Source organism: Mirounga leonina, unplaced genomic scaffold (genome assembly GCF_011800145.1).
Source record: "Mirounga leonina isolate KUSES-001 unplaced genomic scaffold, KU_Mleo_1.0 Mir_201, whole genome shotgun sequence".
NCBI lineage: Eukaryota > Metazoa > Chordata > Mammalia > Carnivora > Phocidae > Mirounga > Mirounga leonina.
The window spans coordinates 17,438,441-17,457,592 of record NW_023270504.1 but is presented as its reverse complement, the minus strand read 5'-3'; the positions used below and the strand labels follow the sequence as shown (position 1 = coordinate 17,457,592).

Sequence of the window (19,152 nt, the reverse complement as noted above, 5' to 3'; positions counted from 1 at the left end):
AAGCTCCCGGTATGGTTTCTGTCTTGTGTCTTTGGTTAGGAACTGGACAAGGTCGAGTCTGCTCGTTTATAGAAGTTGAGTATCTTCTGAGCCTGAATGGATCAGGCATGCACTGACATCCAGGGCTCTTTTTTCTAGCCAAGCTAACCTTTTCCAGGGCTAAGATTGAAAGACTAGACATGATCAAGTTGATATTTCACTGGTTTCAGTGTCTGAGGTAAAAAATAGATGTACTGTGATGCAAGGGGCTTATTGAGCAACTATTTCTATGCTGGGCACTTGCACATATGGGAAGTTGTGGCTGATTCCCGGGAAGTTGCAAATTAGAATTAAAAATAGAAAGAATGAAAAGAGAAAACATGGGGGCGCCTGGGTGGCTCAGTTGGTTAAGCGACTGCCTTCGGCTCAGGTCATGATCCTGGAGTCCTGGGATCGAGTCCCGCATCAGGCTCCCTGCTCGGCAGGGAGTCTGCTTCTCCCTCTGACCCTCCCCCCTCTCATGTGCTTACGCTCTCTCATTCTCTCTCAAATAAATAAATAAAATCTTTAAAAAAAAAAAAGAAAAGAGAAAACATGGGAAATTTAATCTTTCTTTCCCCAAATTTGGGAAAAAACAATCTCTAATAACATATCACAATTTACTTCTCTCCATTAGGAACAAAGGTAAAATCAAAATGCAAAATAAACCCCCCTTCACAGAGTTATCGTTTGGTGTTTGTGTTTGAGAAATATTGTGAAGAAGCGCGAGAACATCCATGGAAGCATCAATGGACGTGGCAGAAAGACCACGTGGTGGATTTGTAGGGAAGTGATTTGTCTCCACTGAGACATAGGAAAAATAATAATAATAAAAAATTGTGAGAAGAGTATTTGAGAACAAATTTATAACTGACAGAAGGGCCTGAAAGCCACCCAAATGACATACTAAGAGACACAATAGGATATTTTTTCACGGGAGAGTTTTGAGAAAAGAGTATTATTGCTTTCCAATTATGGCTTCATGTCTCTTCTCCCCAAAGGCACGTGTACTTGAAACACTTCTTGGCCCCCGTAAGAGAAGATTCTATGGTACTGATGAGATTGTGTGCATTAGAATCACTTCTCCTGGAAAGGAGATGCTAAAGGGTACTCGAATAAAATATTAAAAATTATGAAGGACATAACAAAGGCCAATCAGTCCTTTCTTTTCCCCAGACCCCATAATATGAGAACAGGGGTTATTTGATGAAATTAAAGAGTAGCAAATTAAGTGCTAATAAAATGAGATAGTCACTTATATAATTCATTACCATGGGAGGTCACAGAGGCAAATTCTGTGGCTGGATTAAATATGGGGCCGGATAATTTTATGACCGCTAATGATATTTTTAACAGTGGAGGCTGATATTGCAAGAAGAATAATCCTATTACGTCCTCCAGGAGGTGGTTCACAGGGACCTCTGGCAAGTGGTGTCTGAGAAGTGTGAGAGCAGGCCTCGTGGGTTCTAATCTTTGGTGGGGAATTGTACTAAAAATTAGTTTTTAAGGTGGATGCCCTCAGGTATTCTGTTCATGCGTCAGTCCCAGCTTCTCTTGTGGAGATCCACAAGTTCTTTAATCAGAAGCAGTTGGGGTACAGAGTTCCATCATTCAAGGTGAATAAGTTCCAGAGATACAGTATACAGCACCATGACTATTGTTTTATGTTTTTTTTTAAAAGATCTTCTTTATTTATTAGGGAGAGAGAGAAAGTGAGCCCGGGGAGGAGCAGAGGGAGAGGGACAAGCAGACTCCGTGCTGAGTGCAGAACCTAACGCAGGGCTCGATCCCATGACCCTGAGGTCATGACCTGAGCCGAAATCAAGAGTCGGACTCTCAACCGACTGGGCCATCCAGACACCTCCAGTGTGACTATTGTTAACAATACTGTATTGTTTGGTTGATATCTGCTGAGAGAGGAGATCTTAAATGTTCTCAACCCACTCAAAAAAGGAAAAAAAAAAAAAGGGAAATGTGTGAAGTGATAGATACGTTAATTAGCTTGATTGTGGTGATTATTTCACCGTGTAGATGTATATCAAAACATCAAGATGTATATCTTGAACATATACAGTTTTTGTCAATTATACCTCAATAAAGCTGGCGGGGAGGGACGTAAACACTAAAAGTTTTTTTTTTTAGAAAAAGCAGTTGGGAAAGATATTGCCCAGAATTTGATCATTTCTGGTCTCGGGGAACTATTCATTTTATTTATTGAATGCCACCCACGTGTCAGGCACTTTGCTTGGAGTTTTAAAAATCTGTTGGGACTGGGGCGCCTGGGTGGCTCAGTTGGTTGGGCGACTGCCTTCGGCTTAGGTCATGATCCTGGAGTCCCTGGATCGAGTCCCGCATCGGGCTCCCTGCTCAGCAGGGTGTCTGCTTCTCTCTCTGTCCCTCCCCCCTCTCATGTGCTCTCTCTCTCAAATAAATAAATAAAATATTAAAAAAAAAAATCTGTTGGGACTGAAACATTTTGACAAATCAGTGCATTCAGAATAAGGGGCCTTCACTAAAGGTAGACTATAAAATTGCATTAAGTGCATAGAAACAAAGGAATAGCTCAGCCTGTATGGTTCAGAGGAAGTTCACAGAGAAGGTGGCATTTGAACTAAGTCTTAAAGGTTGGGTGGGAGTTCACTCTGTTGGCAAGATAACGAAGGGCAGAAGGAATAACCAGCATGCACAGGTCCAGAGACGGAACGTGACATAATTGCCGATGAACTCCTGGTAGTTTAGAAAGGCTGTACCCCAGGGCTGGAGGGGCAGAAAGGGAGAAGAGGGGTCTTATGAGGGCAAAGGGAGCCAGGTGGTGAAGTCTTGGGATTGCCGGAGGCGTCTCTCCAGTAGCCAGGCTTCCTATGGTGGTTGTGTGGGTGGGGAGTAGAGAGGAGGCGGGGAGGGGTATCCAGGAAGGGTCATATGATGGATAAAGGACAGCCCTTCAGAGCTTTGCCCCACCAACACAGGCTTCCCTCTTTTGGCCACTGTCAACAGTTGCTTGTTGGTGAGCCTTGTGTTTCACACAACTCTGCCTCATTGATTGTCGGAAATGATCTTTACCATAAACCTAATCACGATTAACAGTTGTTTTTTTTTTTATAAAAAAGAATCTCCCCTGCCTTTGGGTGGAGAGGGGTTCTTATAGGTCTTGTAAATTAGGGTGAGTCTGGTCTTATTTCTTTGGGCTTTACCTAGAACCCATCTTTGGATGGGGAAGAAGAGGCAGATACCATTTGCTTGACCTTAGATTCTGTGATGTTAGCTCAGCAGATGAGCAGGAAACCATACAGTGTCTTGGAGGAGCAGATGGATTGAAATGATAAAACTCTTGTTTTGTTAAATGATTTCAGCTAACAAAATAATTTAATTAGGAGAAAAAAAAAAGCACCCAGACTCTGCTCCTTATTCAGTGGTATTTAAATAAGCATATCATTATTAATCATTCAGACTCTGACTTGGAATTTCTACAATATTAATATTGATAAGAAGAATCAATTGGAAATGAGAGAGAATGTCTTTTGTAGAAACGTGGTCTTATTTTTGTGGTGGATGCAAATACTGTATTATTATTATTATTATTAGTTTGGTTACGTAGTGCAGTATGCAATTAGCGGTTTCCCCTCCACATTATAGAGAATTGTGTATGGTAGTCCCCTCTTACCTGTGTTCCAAGACCACCCCCAGGGGATGCCTGAGACTCTGGACAGTACTGGACCCTACCTATATATATACTATATTTTTTCCTATTCATATACACCTACGATAAATTTTGATTTATCAATTAGGCACAGTAAGAGATTAACAGTAGTAACTAATAATAAAATAGAAGAGTTATAACAATATGGTATAATAAAAGTTACGTGAATGTGATCTCTCTCGGGATATATTATCGTATTGTAGTCACCCTTCTTGTGATGATGTGAGATGGTAAAATGCCTGTCTAATGAGAGGAAATCAGGTGAATGATATAGGCATTGTGACATAGCGTTAGGCCGCTATGACCCTCTGATGCCTCAGAAGGAGGATCATCTGTTTTTGGACTGCAGTTGACCACGGGTAACTGAAACTGCAGAAAGGAACATCATGGATAATTGGGCCATATTTCCTTTTCCACAGTAGTTTTTTACAGCTCTTCTAAGAAGAAGGTGCTAGAGGGATATAAAAATAAAGTTAGTTATAGAAGGTAAATGGGTAAGTGCTTAATTTACTGTGAAGTCACTGTTGTGATAGAGTGTTGGTGGATAAAACTGAAATACAATTGAAATACACCCTGTGTTTGGTGTTAGTCACTCAAAGATAAGATCGTGACTCACAATATAGTAAGTACAGGAGACCATTTTACCATGACTCCTTGATGAACTAAATCCCAGTTTTATAGTACAGCTGTATCCAGATGTTAGCTCTATCTGGGGATCTGGCAGTGTTCTGAAGCTAGGTGTAGGCTGGGTTTAAAATAGAAATTATGTTTAACTCAGAGAGATGGAGGGTAGGATCGGGGTGGGGAAGAGCCTTTTAAAACAGAAGCAATAGAGATGTCTCCCAGAATTTTGAACACCTTGGTTTTTGTTTTTTTTCTTTCCCTTTTTCTAACTTCTGTTCTATCAATGTTGTAACTTCTAATACATTCTGAAAAAGTCCCTTTTGAGGAAAGCATGGGCTATATCATATCATATCATATATCATATCATATCATATCAGCATCTAGTAGATATAAATCTTATCAGTAAGGGGAGTAGTGATCAAGGATTCCTTTAAGCCCCAACATTAATTCACTTAAGTATTTATTAATCATTTGTTCTCCTGGACTGGGCACTTACAAATAAGTCTTTGCTGTCAGAAGTGAGGCACGAGTAATATAACATTTTTCTCCCCTGTTAGACATATCTATGTAATGAATCAATACAGGTTCTTCCAGTTCCAAATGTACTTGATTTTACATGAAGAATGCCTTTTCAGGGCTGGGTTTCTTTCAACAGGTTCTTTATTTGTAATTGTGCAAAAAAGAAGCATAGGCTTTAAAAACAGCTTTGATGCAAAATGATATATCCTTTCAAGGACCACGTAAAAATAGATGAATATATTTAATAAGAAGTGTTCCTCTTTCCCCTTTAGACCTTAGCTGGATCTCCAAAATACAAGTGAATCAACCAGCAGTTCTGAGGCGTGCAGAACAAATCCAGGCTCGCAGAACCGTGAAAAAGGAGTGGCAAGTAAGGTTTCTTCTGGAGCATTCTGTTCCTGTAGTTTGCAATGCTTGGTCTCTTCCCTCAAGGCCACAGTATTGAATTTCACTCAAGAAGCATCTAAACTTAAAAGATTGCAGCTGTCCATGACTTATTTTAATAATTCATATATGATGATGATGGGTTGGAGAAAGATAACACATTTATCCAAAAAAGTTAAAAATCATACCACTCTTGAGTGGCAAAGCCGCAAATGAATTTGAGGCATCTTTATTCATGAGTGAATTAAATGGCATATTTCCTCAACACATTTATTCAGTTCCTTAGACATACCTTCTTTGGTTGTCTTCTATTTTAATTTTTAAACCATAACATCTAAACCTGGTGTGTCTGCTCTTGAGGCACTTAGGCATAAGAGTTGACCTCCTTTGACCATTGTGTTTACCTTACTATTAATTTTCATAAATCATTTCCCAAAACTCAAAAAGTGATGTTTCATAGGGTACTTGTGGTCAGCATAGCCTTCAGTGTATACTGACCAAAGATGTGCTATGCATCACAGGACTAAAAGGAATTCAGAGTTCATTTCACAAGTGAGGCAAAATAGTGTGATTGAATCCTTTAGGGTGACATTTTACATTTTGTTCATCCTTGGAAATATTCCGATTGAAAGATAAAAGGAAATTCATTAGAATGAGTTATGAACTATGAATATTGTTTTAGAAATGGAATTGGATTAAAGCGAACAACAACAACAACAACAACAACAACAACAACAACAAAATTAGAGACTCTTCTTTAAAGAGTCTCATCCCAGATCCCAAGGCTGGAGGTAAAATATCAGATAGAGACCCTCTTTTTCCCAGGTTCTGTCATATGGTAGCCATCAGGGGCCCCTAGTGGAGGAGATGGAGAGGTCTGGTGTGGAGAGGCTTGATCTATTAGGGATTTCACTTTGGGATAGCTATGGAAGGAAAAATAATTTTTTTTTTAAAGATTCTATTTATTTGGAGGGGGGAGAGAGCATGCATGGGGGGGGGCAGGGAGAAGAGAGGGAGAATCTCAAGCAGACTCCGTGCTGAGCCCAGAGCCCAATGCGGGGCTCAGTCTCACAACCCTGAGATCATGACCTGAGCGGAAATCAAGAGTTGGACGCTTAACTGACTGCACCACCCAGGCACCCGGAAATATTAATTTTTAAGGCTACTCTGTATCCCTCTTTTATTTTGTTCTATGCAGTGTTCATCTTGTTGGTCACTCTTGAGCAATGTTTGTATCACATGTGAGAAGGACATGCCTTAGAACAGGGTAGACGTCAGAAATTAGCACCCACGTTTGTCTAATGATTTTCTACTAACTAACTGGGTTGGAGATGAATTTTTTTTAATCTTGTTTTTACTTTCTTTAAACCAGGCTGCTTGGCTCCTGAAAGCCGTTACCTTTATAGATCTTACTACACTTTCAGGCGATGACACATCTTCCAACATTCAAAGGCTCTGTTATAAAGCCAAGTATCCAATCCGGGAAGATCTCTTAAAAAGTTTAAATATGCATGATAAAGGTAAAATCATTGTGTATAATCTGTCTGTGTTTACCTCTTTATGGTACTAATCACTAAATCTAAGAGGATTTGAGAAGATTCAGTTGCTAAAATGATAACAGCAATAAAATCCACAGTAGAATTGTGTACATAGACAAATAATTGGGATTCTTCTCTGAAAAACAGCAGGGAGAGAATCTGAGTCTCATTTTTAGGTCAGTTCTTTCCATCCTGGATTAAAGTTTCTGGTAGAGAGTTTCTTTATTTTTCTTTCCAGTTCTTCAGTGTGGGAAATTTTCTATCTAGTGACTCTAAAATACTGATTCTCATTCCCTAGCCACATGTGCAAAAGCCAGTCTCATTACTTAATAATCACATCTCATACATAAAGTATTTTCTGTGAGTAAATGAAATACTTTTGAGAATAAAATGCAAATGGGGAATATTGCGTGCTCGTATATTAGGTTAAATCTTTTGAAAAAAAGTTATATTCACTCTCTTAGTATACTTGAAAGAAAGGACTTTCTAAAGTTGCCATAAGTTTAGAATCTTAACATCTTAGGAATGGAGGAGACCTTTGAGAGTTGATCCCCTATTTCTAAACGAGGAAACCGAGTTCTGGAAGGCTAAAGGGTGTTTCCAAGACCATGTGTCCTGGTACTCACTGGGCTGATTTTAGGAGCCACATCTTTCGATGGAGGGATGCTTCATGATTCCCGAGTGCCTGTTGGTAATGAATATGCAAGTGGAGATGTTGCATTGGCCCAATGCAGGTATTTTATCCCAAATAATTTGAAGATAATTTATAGACCTAAACAACTCCACAGCTTTTGAAAAATATTTATTATGTGTCTTTTGGGTTGACAATAAAAACACCACCTATGTATAGGCATTGTTATACAAAATTGTTGAAAGTAGCAACTTTATAGAAGTCTATGTTTTTGCTTTGTTTTATAGTGGCTGTTTGATTTTTACTTGATATTTTTAAATTTAAGAGCTTATTCCTCCAAGTGAGGGCTCCAGATCCAGATTGTATTATTTCTTGCAAGAGAGGGAATAGGATCAGTTAAATGTCATTTTGCTATACTACCCTCTCAGGTTCTCATTCACTTTTTTCATCCACTGTCTGTTAGCTGTACAAATCTGGATTTTGTTACCTACATGAAATACAATATTCTCATTGAGTCAAGACCATTAAGTTTACCACTTAGGAATCTTTAAAAAGTGGCATTATATTGACCTCCAAGACCAGTGCATCACAGTTATTTTATTCCGTGTCTTGAACATGGAGAAAAAGATCCCTATTGTCAAGAACTGGAAGGGAATGTTAGGGAGTCAAAACTTTTTCATTCAGTGCAGTGTCACAGGGGAATTATTTCTTCTCTCATTTTGATTTCTGCCAGGGTGGTGGTGTAAATAATTAAAAGCCTCTTGTTCAAGGTGAACTTCCCATAAAGCAGGCTGTTACGATTTCTTTCGTCACAGGCCTTACGACCGCTGCTGTTTGTGTCTACCCCGCGCGGGTGTGTGATGCGGTTAAAGCGCTGAAGGCCTCGGGCTGTACCATCCCAGTGGCTTCCGGTAAAATTGTTTTGGCTTTTGCTCTTGTCTCTCAACCTGTTTCCAGTTCTTCAACTCAGACACCTGGGGGTTTTATATACAGTTTTATACTATGATTTTAATTAGCTTTATATATTTAACGATTTCTATTTACTCATTCTCTCCATATCTGCTTGCCTCCTAAGTAGCAGACCACATTCATTCCCAAGAATATAGAACCTTATCTCCGTCCTTAAGGAAACTTGGTTGTTTAGGAGGAATAAGCAAGTTTAAAACGTGATAATGCAGGATATGTAGTAATATATATGAAAAAGATGACAATAAAGATACGCAGAAGGTACAGTTATAACTCGGAGCAGGGAGTGATTTATTTTGCAGAGGTTGGTGACACTCAGAGAGTAAGGGAAATTCTTTACAGGGGAGATGATAACTGCTGGGGGTCTCAAAGGGGAAGGGGGAGTTGACGGTGTTGGTGAGACAGGGAATGGCATTTTAGACAGAGGAATTAGCCTGTGTGAAGGCACAGAAGCACATTCAGGGAACCACAAGTGGTTTGTCATTGTTGGATCTGAATTGGGATGAAGTGGGGGGTGGAAGGGGGCTCTGGGAGTTGAAGCTGGGAAGGTAGATCGGGGCCAGATCACATAGGGGAAAATGGCCCGGTGGTGGCATTTGGGCTCTATTCTGGTGTTGGGGAGGATACTGCAAGATTTTCAGCAAAGGCATGTCATGATCCGCTGCATGATGTAGTGAGTTACGGGGGTGGTCATGGATCCAGTAGAGGGGGTGACAGGGAGTTAGGGAGACTTATCACAGTCCAAGTGAGACGTGTGAGGAGTGCCACTCCAAAGCCTGGGAGGTAAAGACAAGAGAGTATGTTCAGGAGTTATTCCCTTAAGATAGACTCAACAGGACTGGGCATGAAAGACAAAAGAGTCTTTAAAACTTCTGTGTAAGTGAGTGTGTGAGTGTGTATGGATGGATAGATATAAAATTAGATTGTACTTTTAGAAGATGTTAAGAGGAATATCTTGGTTCTTTAAAAAAGGAGTCTAAAAAGATGATTAATTTATTTTATTAGGGATACATCAAAACAAACACATAGTATTGATATACAAGCTATTTGTGAAGATTCCGAAAGTGTTTGGCAGCTACCTTAAATTTTTCATCAGCCTCATTCAATTCAGCTTTTCTTTTATACAACAGGGAAACATGCTTTCCTCTAAGATAGCAGACCCAAGGAATTTAATAACATCAAGGAAATACAAAAGGTTATCTTTAGTAATGGAAATGGGCTTAATGATGCACGTGTAAAAAATGTTAATGGTTTTTCAGAAGTGTAGCTGTATTTTCATTTTTTTAAAAATATTTATTTGGCCTTGCTCTTCCCAACTCGCCCCTGCCCCAGTTTTGTGGACAATATTAGGTCTTTTTCCCTCTTGCAATTGCTTCCCTTTATTCTCATCTGCTTGGTCTTCATTTTAAGATAGGCAGTGGGAAGAACCTATATTGCAATTTGGTTGCAACAGCTATCAATGTGAGTGATTAAATCAAGAATACAGTGGTAACCAACTTAATTAAGAGTAGGATCAATAATTAACCAGTGTCCATCAGGACAGGGCTATAGCTACTATGTTATGACTATCACTGTGAGGATACATATTTTCTTAATTTCTATTTACTTAAAGCCCCCTCATGAGCATCTCTGCAGAAACTTAATTTCAGGTTTTTCAAATTATAAAATACTAATATTCATCTTAACACCAATACTATATGAGATGACATTCTATTTCTTTGCACTTCTCTTTGTAAGATAGGCGTGAAGCTCTTTAGTGTCATTAATGCTTTGGTCAAAATGCTGTTTTGTTTTTTTGTTTTTTTGTATGAAATTCCTTATTGAGATACTTACAAACTGAAATTTGTCTTCCTTCCTTCCTTCCTTCCTTCCTTCCTTCCTTCCTTCCTTCCTTCCTCCTTCCCTTCCTTCCCTCCTTTCTTTTCTCTCTCTCTGCTAGTGGCCACTGGCTTTCCAGCTGGACAGACTCATTTAAAAACACGATTGGAAGAGATCAGATTGGCTGTGGAAGATGGAGCTACAGAAATCGATGTGGTGATTAACAGGACATTGGTGCTGACTGGCCAGTGGGAAGGTATGTGCAAGTCCTTACCTAAAAGGGAGACTAAGTTTTACCTGCATGAATCAAATGGTGAGGATTGGAAAAGGGGCAGCATGTTTTGGAAGTCGTTGTTCTAGGTTACAAGTTACCAGATTAGAGGGTGAATTTCAGAGAAAACATGGCTGGTATTGCTCATGGCTTGTTCCCCTCATAAATCCTAAGCAGTTGCCCACCTGCATGAACTTTTTAGATCCCTTTGAGTGCTTAGGTGATGGTTATTTCTATGCAGTAGGTTATTAATTTTTATTCTATTCTCTACTATTTTATTACTCAATACATAAATCACTCTAGGCAAGTCATTTATGCAAAGTTTATTTTAATAGGTGGAGGAAACTTCCCTTTTTTAATGTTAATCTTTGTGGATTTTGAGAATGTGGGATTAGTAATGAGTATGCTAAGTCTGTTTTCACTCCTACTGTTCTTACACATAATTCCTATGGATACTATTTTGTATTTACCTTTGAGATTCATGATTTACTATCACACCAATTATGATAAAACATTACCCATTTCAATAACAAGCTGTTGTTTTTATAATTAGATATTAAAAAAATAGATTTGACCTGTGCCTTAAATATATTTTGTATATTAGAGATTGTTGATAGCTAAAAAAAGTATAATTTTCTACTTTGAAAAAATCATTATAAAAGTAGTCCAACTAAAAATTTTTAATAAAATCATAAGATAAAGCCAGAATAATATGTTATCTCCTTAGATATGTGAATATCAAATACGTGGCATATTTTATTCTAATTACAGAGGTTATACCTGCTCGCTGTTAAAAACAAAAATTCTAACCAGTAATAAAGGAAGTAGATGTTCTACATAATCTCGTCCACTAGAAATAACCTCAATAACAGTATAATGCACAACTTCTCAGACTTTTTTCTCTTCATATATACACATGCAACTGACACCCTTTTTAAAAGTTTAAATAAAAAGTAGGATTATACTTAATGTATTTTTTCTTAATCTACATATTGGACTTGCTAGTATTTCATGGATATCTATTTTTAAAATTTTATTTATTTATTTATTTATTTATTTATTTATTTATTTATTTATTTATTTGAGAGAGAGACAGAGAGTGAGAGAGAGACAGAGAGCATGAGCAGGGTGAGGAGCAGAGGGAGAAACAGACTCCCTGCTGAGTGGGGAGCCCGATATGGGGCTCGATCCTGGAACTCCGGGATTTTCTTTGTGTAAGAAGATCAAGCCTGGAGGTAGGTATTTCAGGGGTACTGTGGCAGTCCCACAAAGTCCTTGGTGACTTATGCTACTTTGATCTTCCACTTCTAAAGGATGTGGCTTCTACCCTCATACTTAAGGGCACTCCATTGTCTAAGGTGGCTTCTGATGCTCCCGCCTTTCCACCCATCTCCCAAATAACAGGAAAGAAGGGCTGTCCTATTCTAAAAACTTCCCACAGCACTTTTGCGTCTACCTCCTTGGCTCAGACTGAGTTACGTGGCCACCTTGGCTGCAAGTGAGGCCGGAAAATGCAGTCTTTTAGCTTAGAATATTAACTACGTTCCCGTACATTCTTAGTAAGTTAGATGGTGTACATTTCTGTGCCCAGATGGAAAGGACTGAGGGGAGTTCTAGCACGGAAGGACAGTGTGCCATAGGAGCTCAAAGGGGTCTGACAGTAAAAAGCTTAATAGCAAAGGGCCTTGTGAAACAACAATAACACAAATATTTAAATAAAAAGAAATAGGAAGTCAAAAGGCAGAGCACTGTTAACTGTGGGGTGGGTCACCTCAGAGATTTCAGCAGCTCGAAGAGCATCACAATCACTGATACCACAGTTCTGAATGATCTAGAAAAAAATGTTAAAGCCATTCCTATTGCCCCATACTCCCAACTATACTCATCAACATTTTTAATCCTTACCCTGTTTAAATTCTTGACTGTTCATAAATATCTTTTTGTGCTTTTGATTTTTGTTCCTTTTTTTTTATGGTTCATGTGAGCTTTGGCCAATTGCAATCATTCTTAAAAGACATACTTTAAATAGATGTCCCTTATCCCTATATATTGATTCTTGTTTCCTTCTAGTTATAGATTTCAGTTAGGATTTCAGGCCAGAGTAAGAGGGAAAAAAATGAATATGCATAATATTGAAAAAAATTTGGAAATAAACTATACATGATTTAGATAAAAAAAAAACAACTATATGCCCTTTATGTCTTTTTTTTTTTTTTTTAAGATTTTATTTATCTGACAGAGACACAGCGAGAGCAGGAACACAAACGGGGGAGGGGGAGAAGCAGGCCTCCCTCCGAGCCCCGCCAGGCGGGAGCCCGATGCGGGGCTCGATCGCAGGACCCAGGGATCATAACCTGAGCCGAAGGCAGACGCTTAACGACTGAGCCACCCAGGCGCCCCGCCCTTTATGTCTTTTATTAAACAGTTGTAGACATAGAAGTGTAGTTTCTATTATAACTTGTGCTCTTGTCTCTAGAATACTAATTGGGAAATAAAATATAATAGGAGATGGGTTTTGATGTAATTGTCTGTCCCTTAATGAACTAGCAATGGTTGTTTTTAGGAACTGATTATTTCCTAATAACAGGCATTCATGCAAAATATAATAACACATCTTTGTCCTAGACCATACTTTTCTATTAACTTTTTTATGGTGTTAATAACCTCTTGACCCAAAACAAATTGAAAAAGAACATTTAATACTAGAAATTTAATTCTGAATAGAAACCTGCAATGACTGAAGCCTTTTTTCACTGCAGTATTTTGTCTTAATTTGCCTCAATTTGATTACATATTATATTTTTCAGTGTTACGCTTTCATATTAGCTGTTTACTAAAATATGAGCCTAAAATTGATTTCTTGGAATGTGCTGACAGAAGTGTCTGTCAGGCTAATACACATTCAAATCCAGGTCCCTCTCCTCTGCGCACTGAGGTGTGTAGGGCACTGGTTGAAGCACAAAAGAAAGAATCCTGTTTTTAAAGCTGGCCATTCAGAGTGTATCCTAATCATTTCTCATGGCCGCAGAGTCCACAGTTTCCGGGGTGAACTCAAAGAGGAGACTGGAGCGGGGCTTGTACTCCTCTTGAATTCTCCCTGGTGACAGTTTAAAATCTCTGTTCTCCTCAAGCTTCTAATTCTTCTGTTCACCTTGAGGCCCATTCCCTCTTAGCAGAAGACCTAGCTGCTATTTCTCAGAGAAAACAGACACCATTAGACAGGAACTCCCCCAGGGTCCTTGCAGCAGGGTCTGCCTGCCTTTGTTCCTCCCTTTCTCCTCAGTCCAGTCCCTCCGCTGTGTGGTGGCTCCCATTTCCTCCCGCATTTTCGGAGGCCTTACTCCATTTGTCGGCCATTTTTTTTCTGCTGTGCCTTTAGTCTTTGTCTCTACTAGCTCATTCCCATCAGCATCTAAACATATGTAAGCTTTTCTTCTCCATTTAAAAAAAACTCACATGCCAACATTCCCCCTCATCCCCAGCTAAGTCTCCCTTTCTGTTCTTCCCTTCATGGCTAAAGTTTTTAAAAGAGTCATATGTATTTGTTTCTCTTGAATCTCTACTAACCAAGATGCTAATGACCTGTTATTTTCCTGTGTCCAGGGAATATTCTTCAGTTGTTTGTTTAGCTTTACCATTCAGCATTTGACACAGTTCACTGTCCTCCTTCTGAAAACACTCTCTTGTCATGCTGTCCGTGACCCTAAATTCTTCAGGTTTTCTTCCATGTTTCTGATTACTCCTGCGTCCCTGTGTCTTGTTTGCGAGCTCCTCTACCTCCTCTATCATCCCTGAAGTGTTGGTGGTCCTCAGGTCCTGTCCCAGCAACTCTCAAATTTCTCCTCAAACTCTGCGTACTCTCCCTGTCCTCACCTATTTCAGCCACATTCCCTGTGCTGGACACTACAAAACCTCCTGAGCACCGGAACCTACATCTGCTGACTCTGGAACTCGTGCTCTATTTCCCTGCTAAACCATGTTGCTTTTCATGCATCATTTTATAATTTTTTTAAAGATTTTATTTATTTGAGAGAGTGAGAGAGAGTTTGCACAGGCAGGGGGGAGGGGCAGAGGGAGAGGGAGAAGCAGACTCCCTGCTGAGCTTGGAGCCTGCTGCAGGGCTGAATCCCAGGACCCCAGGATCGTGACCCGAGTCGAATGCAGATGCTTAACCGACTGAGCCACCCAGGTGCCCCTCATGCATCATTTTTACATAAGTAGAACAGTGACTCTTGATCCAGTCAGAGAATCTAGCCATTTTAGAAAGAAACCCATTAAAAAATATTTGACTTGTACGCTTTCTCTTAAATAATTTAATTTCAGAACCGTGGTATCGGTGACTGCATTATCCTGGAGCACAGTGATGCTCCCTGAGCTGTGGAAATCTCCGAGATGACCCACCCCCTGGCTAACAGTTCAGGCCGTTGTGCCTTTTGACTTTATATACCTTTTTATTTAAACATTTTTGTTATTGTTGTTTCGCCTGGCCCTTTGCTGGTAAGCTTTTTACCACCAGATCCTGATTTGCTCGTTATGGCACACTGTCCTTCCCTCAGTCTTTTCTATTCGGGCACAGAAATGGACACCATCTACACCATCTAACTCATCCCTCGGGACCGTAGTTGTAACTAGATAGGGCACAGAATATATTGCTGGTTCTCAGAATTCCCTGACAAATGTTTTCAAATTACTTGCCCCCAGTCGTCTCCTCCCAGAAGCTAGCCTTTCCCTCCCTGAGTGTAGGTACTGTCAGAACTGGGTGTTGGAGGTGAGGGCAGTAGATTCCTGGGCTGCGAAAATTGCTCCAGGTGATTTTGATCCCACCCCCGCCCCCACACCATCCTATAGTCGTAGAGAATCACTAACTTTTAGCATCTTTTTTTTTTTTTTTTTTTTTTTTAACATACTCCTTGTTGTTGGTTCCACATAGTTTCGATGCAGGGTACTTGAAGCATTGTTGAATTTATATGTTGGTTAATTAGTACAAATAGTGTTTCCTATGTGTTTCTATTTATTTAGCCTGGATCTGCAGTTAGCTGTAACAGAAGGCTTAAGGGATAAAGAGTTACTGCGGCAAGTTTAGCCAGAGAGTACATCTACCTCTTAGGCTCTTGGGAAGAGGATGGTTTTCCTCTCCCTGGGAAGGCTGGGCTGGACTAGGAGAGAGGTGGGGGCACCCAGCCAGCCAGCATAGAAGCCAGTCATGACTGGAGGCGGTCAGACCCAGAGCTGACCCAGAACAAATATACTGTGGAGTAAGAAGGGAGCATAACTCTGGGAGACTAGAGGGTTGAAAGCACATCTTTACATCAGACAGACCTTGGTTGGAATCCGGGCGCTACCATTAGTAGCTGTTTTCTCTTAGGCAAGTTACTTCTCTGTGTCTTCCGTTCCTTCTCTGTGAAATAAGAATAATGGCATACACTTTATAATGGGGATTCAGTTAGATAATGTATGTAAATCGATCGTCCCAGATGAATCCCTCCATACCAGCTGCGGTTTCTTCTCTTTCCTTCTCCTTCTGGTGCTGATAGTATGTTATCAAGGGAAGTAACCATGATAGTACATGTATTGAGTAAATGAAGTAGAACTCTCAAAGACTTGGATTTTAGTCTTTGTAATTTTGCTAATTTATACCTAGTCCTTGGGCAAACACTTCACTTCTTTCTGCCTCCATTTAAATAAGCTACCAATGAGAGGATAAAACTTAATGATTTCTACAGTCCTTTAGAGCTATAATGGCCTGTGACTTATATATTTGGCGTTTTCATTGTCTGGGAGTATTATTCCCTTGATAAGGACCTGTAATACAGTATTTTTTCATGATGATATTAAAGTTGACATCTAAGTTGCATTTCTTTAAACAATTCTTTGAAGAAAGCGTTCACCAGAAGGGGTTCATCATCTCATAAATCTTATTGAACAGGTTTTGAAAATGAAATGCATTCCATGCTCTGTAAATACAGAGGTGTTCATTTTTTACTTTTTTTATGACCTCTCTCTGCTGCATATATTTACCTTAACATATTACCAGTGACTTGGAAATGGTATCAGATTCCGCCTCTTTCAAGAATCTTCTAGTTCTCTGAGCTCAGGACCTAGAGCTGAGTTTACTAGTTATTGGAAACCCATTCCCTACTGGAGCACCATCAGACACAACCCCAAAGGTGCTTCTTCTGTGACATTTTTCAGCATAGTGTGTTCAGTGTCGCACTTGGAAATATTGTTTGTGTCCTGTATCCAGAGCCCTATTTTATCCTCTTCAGTTCCTCAGCCCTGACTTGCTCTCCTAAACTTGGTTTGTGGAGTACATGCCTCACACTATCAAGAGTTTTAGGGTGAGAGAATGAAATATTTGGGCCAATGCCACAGTGTCTGTCACTGTGTCTTATGAAGTGGATCCTGAAAATCTTGCATCCGGGCAACAATTATTTTTCTTATTTGCTTGTTTTTGCACAGGAAGGATGGTAGAAGGAACATCTCTTAAAAGAAACTGGAATTTTTCTTTCTTTTGTAGAGCTGTTAATCATAATATCTTATGAGAAAAGCAATCTTTAAATCTATAGACACTGTTTGGAGAGGAATCACATAATCTGTAATCTGTGTTTTCTCTGTTTGGGGGGTTGTTTATAACAGAAAAATTCTGGAGATACTTACGGCAGCTGTAGGCTTTTATGGTTTTTGTTTTTAGGCTATGATTCTTTAAAACTTCAAATACTATTGACCAAAATGTGTGTGTTTTATCCCTTGTAGGTTATTTTACTACCAGGTGTTTTAGCTCATCTCTGTTTTAGTCTTACAAGATTAATTAGTTACCTTGGTGGATGAAAACTGTTCTTGAACATTTTGTGACTTTCTAAGTTTCAAAGGTTGCTGTACAATTTATATTAAGTGTTTTACTGTACATATAATTATCTTAAGAGTTATTTTCAGGCCATTCTTTTGCAGTGTTGAACATCTTTCTGGTACTCAGAAAATAATTGCTTAGATATATTCATTAACAATTATTTTTTAAGTGTCTTTGAATAGCATTAAATATAAAAGGAAATCTACTTTATGACTTTTAGATAGGAAACATGGTCTTTAAACACTTGGATTTTTACTTAAATCATAATTTGTATTCATGAAAGCTTTACTAATCACATAGTTTTCTTTGTCTATAGCAGTGCTTTTCCAGAAAACCTAACTGATTGCCAGGAGCCTCAAAATTAAGAATCTACTTTCCTTATAGGTGGAAGCTGGAGAGAAATAAGATAGTTTTGAATAGAGAAAAGTAAAACGCTAGAGATGCAAGTTCCTGCTGACACAGGGAGGCAGAAGGTAAAGCCAGTTGTCAGCTGTTTGGGATGCTGTTTAAAACAGATGCAGTGTGACCCCCTCTGCTCCTTGGATCTACATGCTCATCACACAGGCCTTTCCCATTGTGGCTAGGTTCTCTGATTCCTGTCAGTGAACACACTCCATCAGCACAGCCTCACTTGTTTTTCAGCTGGGAATGACGAGTATAAAGTCAGGCTGCGACCTCCATTTCTCCTCCTCAGTGTGGCACTAGTAGGAGGGATGTGAGGGGGCAGACAGGAGACAGCTCCTCTGCTGGTCGTGCTACTATATTGATTATGCATCTACAATGTAATATATCCTGGGTTTCTAGTACACCCACTTTTGCTACTCCTGAAAACCTCATTATAAGTCAAAACATTTATTATCAGGTTTTTAATGTGACATCACGGTGCCAGCCACTTCTCTGGTGTATGTGTTTTGTTATATTTTTCATTATTCTGACTAATTTGCAGTCGTGGTGTTTGAATTCCATTTTCGTTTGTCAGTCATCTTTTATAATGGCCTTCCAGATTATTATTTTTCTGTTACGTGCAAGAATTATTCTTTCTTTTTTTAAAATGGGGGAATTTTTAGTTTCTGCAATTTTGAATTTTTAACAATGAACGTGGATTACGTGTGAGTATGGGAGCAGAAAAATTAATAAAGGCTCTGGGGAATGAGGTCATGATGTATGCAAAGATGTAACCGTAGGATGTTTACTCAAGTATTATTCGTAATAGCGAAAAATCTGAAACCTTAAGTATCCAATAATAGAAAAATGATTGAATAAATTATTTATAACCATGCAGTGGGAGATTGTGCAGCCATTAAAAATTGTGCTACAGACCTATATTTTTTAATATGGAAAGATGTCTGTGATATTTTGGGGGGGGAAGCAGGTTACCAAATAATATGTACCATATATAATCACATTTTTTTTGTCTAAAAAACAGGATGACTGATAATCTCAAAAGACCTTCTGTAAGAATAATATCTAGATGTTAAATAAATTACAGCAGTGTATGTGAAAAGTGTCTTTTTAACATTTATTTTTGAATAATTTTAAACTTACAGAAAAGTTGCAAAAATCATAGACACAACTTTTACTCTCCACTGATATTCCACAATTATTAAATTCTGCCCCATTTACCTTTTGCCTTTTCATCGTCTGTGAGTATGTATACGTGTGTGTGTGCATGTGCATATATATAAAATTATGGATGTGTAATTGTTGTTTTAATTATTTGAGATTAAGTGGCAGACCTGTCGATCCATTACTCATAAATATTTCAGTGTGTATTTTCTAAAAACAAGAACACTTGTACCAAGCCACAGTACACCTTCAAAATCAGGAAATTAACAT

The 19,152-nt window shown here is 39.0% G+C and overlaps 1 protein-coding gene across 2 annotated transcripts in view; it reads left to right on the top strand.

The window, feature by feature from the left end:
• DERA (deoxyribose-phosphate aldolase) overlaps positions 1 to 19,152 on the top strand; it is a 121,464-nt gene that overhangs the window by 47,229 nt on the left and 55,083 nt on the right. For both annotated transcript variants that reach the window (XM_035028143.1, XM_035028142.1), the window contains exons 2-5: positions 5,134 to 5,231; positions 6,618 to 6,765; positions 8,230 to 8,325; positions 10,320 to 10,454. In XM_035028143.1, the coding sequence (XP_034884034.1) occupies positions 5,134 to 5,231; positions 6,618 to 6,765; positions 8,230 to 8,325; positions 10,320 to 10,454 (477 nt within the window). The remainder of the gene's footprint in view (positions 1 to 5,133; positions 5,232 to 6,617; positions 6,766 to 8,229; positions 8,326 to 10,319; positions 10,455 to 19,152) is intronic.